Genomic DNA, 7308 nt, shown 5'->3' on the forward strand with positions numbered 1-7308 from the left:
ATACTTTGTTACTGTACGATATCAATAACAATAATCCACAGCTCCTCTCTCTGCTCCAGAGGATAAAAAATCTTTCGGGATACCCGAGCAGCACCCTGCCAAGGCAGTAAACCTAGGGGAAACACTGCCTCACCCCTCCCTCTCTGTGATATGAGTGCATGCAACTCTGCCTGTATACCCTGCCTGTCCAAACTAACACACAACTGACCTTTGGAGCTCCTCCTCTCCTTGGCCTTGTAACAGTCCAAGCAGACAACGAAGCCACACTTCTGACAGACCCAGTGGATGTTGAAGAGCGTTGCCTCGCAGGCGTCGCACATCTCCCTCACCCCCCTCACAGCTCGCTTCCACACCACCTTGGCTGAAACACACATAGAATATTAAAAAATCAAAAACAAAGTTATGGTTATTTATTTCAAATGTCAGCCATTTTTGAAGAAACTCGCCATCTTTCTTGACCCAGGTGGCTGCTGTGTTCTCGGTCACAACCATCTGACAGAACTTGTCTCCTATGAAGCTGAGGATGTACTTGGCTGTGTTTTGGTCCAGTTGGGTGTCCTCCAGCCCGGGGACCCACAGGGACAGGGCCTCGTCATCAAACTGCTCCGGGTTGGAGAAGCCATCCATCCGGAGGACTCCATTTTTACTGAAGGACAACCTGGAGGGGATGGAACAGGATACCATCACACAGTGTGTCAAGAAAAGAACGAAAATAGAGAAAAGATGATGAGCATCCTTCATGAACACTGGGGAGACTTAGATATCACAAATATTCTCATAAGCTCACACAGCATGATGTAGAAAACACTGAAAACTGAAAGATGGCCCACTGGTATATTATATTTGCCTTCTGTTTAAATTGCAGTTCCACTTTAAAGCCCACAGAGTGCAGATACATTATATCATAATATATATCATAAAGCTAATAGTGCCACACGGCTTATTAAAATCACTGCTTTCATCACTAAAAATAGAAAAGGCATAGTGACTACTCCACTGTGAGAAAGGAGATTTAGAGATGCCACAAGTCAAATCCGGACAAATGCTGATGTAGCTGTTGAATTATTTATTATTGTGTGGTACAGATTATTAATATGCTTTATCTGACAGTAATTGATGAACAGCAACAACAACACAAATCCCTGTACCATGGTATTTGCAGGGACAGTACAACAGCATCAAGCTTTCCCTTTTACAATATGGCAGTTATAGGAAGTCACAAAGAGACCACCCTTACTGCTGCTGCATATTGAAATCATGCAGTGAAGAAAGCAGCTGCAAGTGTTTTATATGAAAACAAGCATCCTCTTTATCCTGATGTGCCTCTTTATTTCCAAGCTTTTTATAATATCTAAAGTACCCCTGAGGTGAATTGATATGAATACATCCTCATCAGTACAAAACACTCATGTGTAGAATTCATATGCAAGGAATTCCTGGTGCTGAGTAACAGAATGAGAGGAGGGTGTTGTAGATGAGCCCTCTCTCTGTAAACCCTTTGTGTTCAACTCTGTCCTTAAACAACCCGGGCAGCTCAGGTGAATGTTCTGCTGGGCCAGAGAGAGAAAGAGAGAGAGAGAGAGACAGGGAGAGGAGGGGAGATAAGGTGAGAGAATGAACAGGAAGAAGAGATGCAAGGAGGGGAGGCAGGGGAGACATAGACATTTCAGCAGCATGTATGTGTGTGTGTGTGTGTGTGTGTGTGTGTGTGTGTGTGTGTGTGTGTGTGTGTGTGTGTGTGTGTGTGTGTGAGAGAGGGAGACACAGACAGAGGCAGTACAAACTGTACCAGCCCTAACATTCATATTCTATGTGTTTCTATTCTGGATGAGAAAAGTCCTTGCTTCCCTTCCCCTCTTCTCTTTAGAGAGAGCCATCTTAAAGCTACAAAGCATCATGGAGCAGTTGTTTCTCCCTGAAGATCAGGAAGAGAGCATAGCATCAACAGAGGGGTCTGAGGAAGAGTTTAGGGGGGGGGGCTATTACAGCTGCATAGAGTTTTAGGGTCCCACAGGATCAATAGGATGAATATATGTCTGCTTGATGGGTGTAAATGTTGTCAAAGTTAGGTTTGCAAGTTTTACCGTCTGAAATAGTAGAAGCGGCAGAAGACGGGGGAATGTGCGGGCTCCTCCCCCTTCTTGCTGCGGATCACCCTGCACTCCCGACACTTCTGCAGGTTGGGTCCAATTTCAGCACACGAGTCGTCCTGAAGAAAAGACTCTCCCGTCTGCTTCAGCTTCTTCACCTTCCTCCAGTCCTTCAGGACGGAGCGGGGGATCCCATCTGAGAAGAGAGACCCTATTATTAGGTCACTGATAGTACCAACAGTTTTTTATGACTAGATAAGCAATTCAATTTCAACTCTTATTCCACATAATATGGTCACTCTATGGGTTTTCCAACCATTGTGGAAGCAAGGATGTAGAGAGAAGATTGAAATATATATGAGCCATCTCATATTCATATTTTTGGCTTGTTTTATAATCCGGGATACTTAAATAGATAAACATAACTTCAAACAATTCTTAAAAATAAGCAGTTTATGGGGTAAGAAGTGGCAAATATCTTGACATGCCGTGTAGGTGTAATAAGTATTATATGTGCAATAGTTGATGAGTTGATAAAAAGTGGATATTCTACATACGTTATTCTACATTCTGTCTTTGTGCCAAAGAGCACGACTAATGTCTAAAAAGTATTTTTTTAAAACCAAATCAGTTAGCCACACACACTTCTTTCATTACCATGAACACACCCACACTGTAGATAGTACCGTCTGCTGCTGTTAATACTCACTACTGTACCAAATGTGGATTTATCAGGCGCTAAAAAAGCCCCAGGGGGCTTGGGGCTGAAACAGATTAATACTTTCAAAGTCTTTCAATGACATTTGGTAACAAAAACAAAACCACAGATACTGCCAGTCTGTGATCCGTCTGGTTGCCTGGGAAACTGTTGAGGGAAGACAGACAGACTGTGATGAGACTTACTGCTGCTGGCCAGCTTGAGTTTAGTCTTCTCTCGGGCTGATCTGAAGATGCCGTTAGGTTTCAAGTCGTCTTCCTCCTTCTCATTGTCTCCTTTCTTCTTCGCCATGTCGTTCTGTTTCTTCTTGTAGGTGGGTTTGGGCTGGCGCTTGGCTCGGCCCTCCATTTTGCTCTCGCTGGCATCAGAGTCGTCTCCCCCGCTCTCTGAAGCCGACTCGTATGTGCGCTTGTTCCCTCGCCTTAAAGAGGGAGGCACTTTCCTCTCCTCCCCGCCGCCTCCTTCTGCTCCTCCCACCTTCTCCTCCTGCTGCCTCTCTCTCTCAGCTTTGATCACACTGTCTTTGCTCATCTCCACCTCGCTGGAGGTGGAGGCGCTGAGATTGACGGTACAAGGTTTGATCATGTCTGACATGGCTGCGGTGTTACTGGTGCTGGTGGTGGGCACTTTCTCTGGTTTAACACTGGGGGGGGTTGTGTTAGCAGTTGTGTTCCTGTCCTCCTCTGAGTGGCGGGTTAGCCAGGCTTTCTTCAGCTTGTGGTAGTTGCTGGGCTGCACACTGGAGGAGACTGAGCTCTGGCCGTTGGGCAGGGGGCTGGACTTGCCTGTCGTTGTGCTCCCGCCCACCGAGCTGTTGCTACTGCTGTCCACGGAAGATGATGAGGCTTGGCTGGAGGAGGGTAGTGGGGGGGAGTTTTGTATAGGAGTTTTGTCAGCTGAGTCCACAGGTAGGAAGCAGTTCCCAGTTGTGATGGCTGTGGGAGCAGAGGAGAAGTTGGTCCTGGATTGGGCTGCAGCCAGGGCAGCTTTGTGCTTCTTTAGGTGGACAAAGGAGGGGGAGTACGGCTGACTTGAGCCAGAAACAGAGCTAGGTGTTGGGGTGATGCTAGGACTGGGCTGGGGTGTCCCTGCTGGACTAGGGGGTGGCAGAGAGCCCCCTGGAGATGGAGTGCGTAACACTTCGTGGTACTCTCCTGGTCCTGAGTGACTCAGCACCCAGCCACCAATGCCAGTTTTATGGGAGGAAATGTGAGCTGATGAGGAGTAGCCCAGCTCAGGGAGGGCGGTGCCACTCATACTCTGGATGCCAAAGGCTGGAGAAATAGTCCTGCACACAGAATTAGACATACTAGCTCCCATCATTCCTTGCATGCTACGCATAGAAGTGTTGTTATACTGTACACACATGTCGTCCAGGTTGGAGTTGGGTTGGATGATCCTGCCAACGTCTCTGAACCCCTCCCCTCGCCTGAGACACTCGCCCTGAAGCTTGGATGAGTAGAACCTCCCCTGGGGGAGTTCCTTAGGGATCGTAGTACTAGATTTGTTAGCACCAACAGGAATGTCGTACTTAATAGAAGTGGATGGACGCACAATGACTGACGCCATTGCAGATTGGGGCTTTCCCCTTGACATCCCTTTCTCTCCGGAGAAGGAGCCTCCTCTCTCTCTCCACGCGTCTGCAGAGAAAGTCGTGACCTCCCCGCTGATGGCTGCAGCTACAGACGTTACCACGGCAGCGTTTCCGTGACCTTTGGTGTCCCTGAGTTCCGGCAGCAGCGTGGGGGGCTTCTGCTGCTCCGCCAACGTCTTGCTGCCAGCTGCCGCTAAGCTTACCGGCTGAATGGGGGTGAGCGTTGGGGGAGACAGGCGTCCACCGTAACTGGCTCTGTCCCTCTCTCGCTCTCTCTCCTTCTCCCGCTCCCTCTCTCGCTCTGCAGCCTCTTTCCTTTCCAGTGCGTGTTGTGTGGGCGGGTGGAAGACGGGCGCTCGGTGGAGAGATGGCATTGCCCTGAGCTGCTGCTGCTGCTGTTGGTGCTGCTGCTGCTGTTGGTGCTGCTGCTGTTGGTGCTGCTGCTGCTGCTGCTGCTGCTGCTGTTGGTGCTGCTGCTGATGGTGCTGCTGCTGCTGCTGCTGTTGGTGATGGTGATGGTGCTGTTGCTGCTGCTGTTGCTGCTGCTGTTGCTGCTGCTGTTGTTGTTGTTGTAGGTGGTGCTGCTGCTGCTGTTGTTGGTGCTGCTGCTGCTGTTGGTGGTGCTGCTGCTGCTGCTGTTGTTGTTGGTGCTGCTGTTGTTGGTGCTGCTGCTGCTGTTGGTGCTGCTGTTGCTGCAGTTGGTGGTGGTGAAGGTGGTGGTGAGGATGATGGTGGTTTGGTGCTAAGGAGGAAGATGTAGAGGAGGAAGGAGAGATAGCAGGGCTGCGGCGCTCCATCCTGTCTAAGCCTGCATGATGCTGGTGTTGCTGTTGCACCAGAGTCACCTGCTGGCTGAGCTGCTCGTTGATCTTCCCCGCTAAACCCTCCCCCCCCTCTGGCTGGTGCTTGATGAGAGGCGGGGGCTTGGAGAGGGAGGCTTTGGAGCTGTAGCTGCCTAGGGACAGAGCTCCCTGGCTGGGCACGGCGGCTCCAACGCTGGCCACGACTCCTGGAGCTCCGCTAGAAACATTCTCATAGTAAGAGCTGAGCTCCTTGGAGGAGTAGAGTCTGGGAGGCTCATTCACTACACTGTTGGACAGCGTGGTGAAGTAGTTGCTCTTTTCTGATTGGATAACGTGGGGATGGATGTGGCCCGCCTTGGGGTTTGGGGAGGAGAGTGCGGGGACTCGGACAGGGAAGGCTGGGTCTCTGCTCCTCTCACGGTCCCGGTCCATGCCCGGGTCACTTGAGCGCTGGATCTTAGCCATGTAGGGAGCCACCTCGATGCTCTCCTTCAGGATCTGCCGATTCTCCTCTTTGTATTTACTGGCTCGATCTGCTGCCTGAACCGCATCCTGTGGAAGAAAATATAAAATAGAATGTTGATTTCTCATTTTCAGACAGACAGATGCAGCACTTCTTCAACAGGTCATTTGATTAACAATGTAGTAGTGTCCATCTCCAGTACTAAGACAGAGATCACTGTACCTCAGCACAGGAGAGAAGGAAACAAAAATGCCCCTTTTCCACCAAACCAGTTCTAGCTCCTTGCTTATGCTTTTCTGATTCCGAACCGGTTCTTGTGTTTAGCCCTAGTTGTGTTTCCACCGCCCAGAGCCCGACTGGTGCTGCATCATGACATCACTGTTTACGTTGCTGATTTTCTCCCCAACGCCGTTCACAACCACAACAATGGGAGGCTGAGTCGGGTTGATGATCGTGTTGCTTTTAATCAACCAGATTAAATTAAAGAACGACTTCTCCAAAGTTGTACTCTTTCTCCAGATTGCCGTATTTCATTGTTATTAATGTGGTTCAGCTGCATTTACCGACCGCTGCAGTCCTGCTCGTCCACCGGAGTTTATTCTACCGTTAACTCACGGCAGAGTTTAGTCTCCCGTTAACTCACGGCAGCGGCCGCTGGAAAGTATTCACTGTCTGACTGTCACACAAGCAGCTGATACATATCCCCCATCCCCATAAGTGAATGTGTGTCAGTCTGAATTGACGCTGTTTGGCATCACAACGCTGTTATGAAAGTTTCTCTGGTATAAAATGGCTGATGTTAGCATAGCAACCGAAGCTAATCTGACTATCTTGACTACTTGCTATCCTTTTTTGCATAAGCCGTTTTCTACAGGCATATTTTACCGGCGTATTTGTCATTATCATACTAAGCCTGGTAAGTGTTGCCTGACTTTATAAAGTGTGTTTTTTTTACAAGTGTGTGGCCGCTACTGCTTGTTTCCTTTTATTTGCCGTACTCGCCACAAACTGTTATTGCTCAGGTTAATCTCGCCCCCCTCCGACGTAAGCGTTACGTATTGGTTCTTCTTGCCGGGCAGCGGAGTGGGGCCAGCTAAGAACCGGTTTCCGGTGCTTAGAGCCGACTCTGCTGCGATGGAAACAGGAAGAACCAGAGCTTAATCAGGGTCTAACCCGGAACCGGCCCTGCAAACGGTTTGGTGAAAAGGGGAAAAAGAGTTCTTATTTATTAAAAGAAAGAAAAATCGTCTGGTAATATATGAGTTATTTTAAACCATATTTCCACCACACAGATACATTTGTTTACCTTTTAGTCTTTTCTTTTTTTCTTCATCAGTATTGCATGTTGACTCAGTGTTTGATATCAGTTCCGTTTCCTAATCGTCTTGTCTTATGGCGCATTTCCACTACAGCGCGGAGCTCGCTTTAAGCATGCAGAGCCGTGCAGGGCCCGTTTTTGGTTGCGTTTCCACTAGGCGTAGTATCGGCTAGCGGGTACTATTTCACAGTTTTCTGGCCCCATAAAATCGAGGATCTTTCTGGGCCAACAACCAGGCTGAGTTGGGCTGAGTATGCTAAACTAGAGAGAAAATCGCTGGCAAGGGGGCTACAACTACAACAAAATGAACATATTTGACAGT

At 48.8% G+C, this 7308-nt stretch overlaps 1 protein-coding gene across 1 annotated transcript; it reads right to left on the bottom strand.

Annotated features, from left to right (window-relative positions):
• Window positions 1-208: 208 nt before the first annotated feature.
• LOC104955568 (probable JmjC domain-containing histone demethylation protein 2C) lies at window positions 209-6797 on the bottom strand (the record flags this gene model as incomplete). Its single annotated transcript, XM_010782924.1, has 6 exons — window positions 209-361; window positions 447-658; window positions 2085-2286; window positions 2994-4854; window positions 5248-5757; window positions 6724-6797. Coding segments are annotated over 6 exons (3012 nt in total), but the record flags the coding sequence as incomplete, so codon positions are not given.
• Between the last annotated feature and the right edge of the window lie 511 nt (window positions 6798-7308).

Source organism: Notothenia coriiceps, unplaced genomic scaffold (assembly GCF_000735185.1).
Source record: "Notothenia coriiceps isolate Sejong01 unplaced genomic scaffold, NC01 NC01_scaffold00000624, whole genome shotgun sequence".
NCBI classification, from domain to species: Eukaryota; Metazoa; Chordata; class Actinopteri; order Perciformes; family Nototheniidae; genus Notothenia; species Notothenia coriiceps.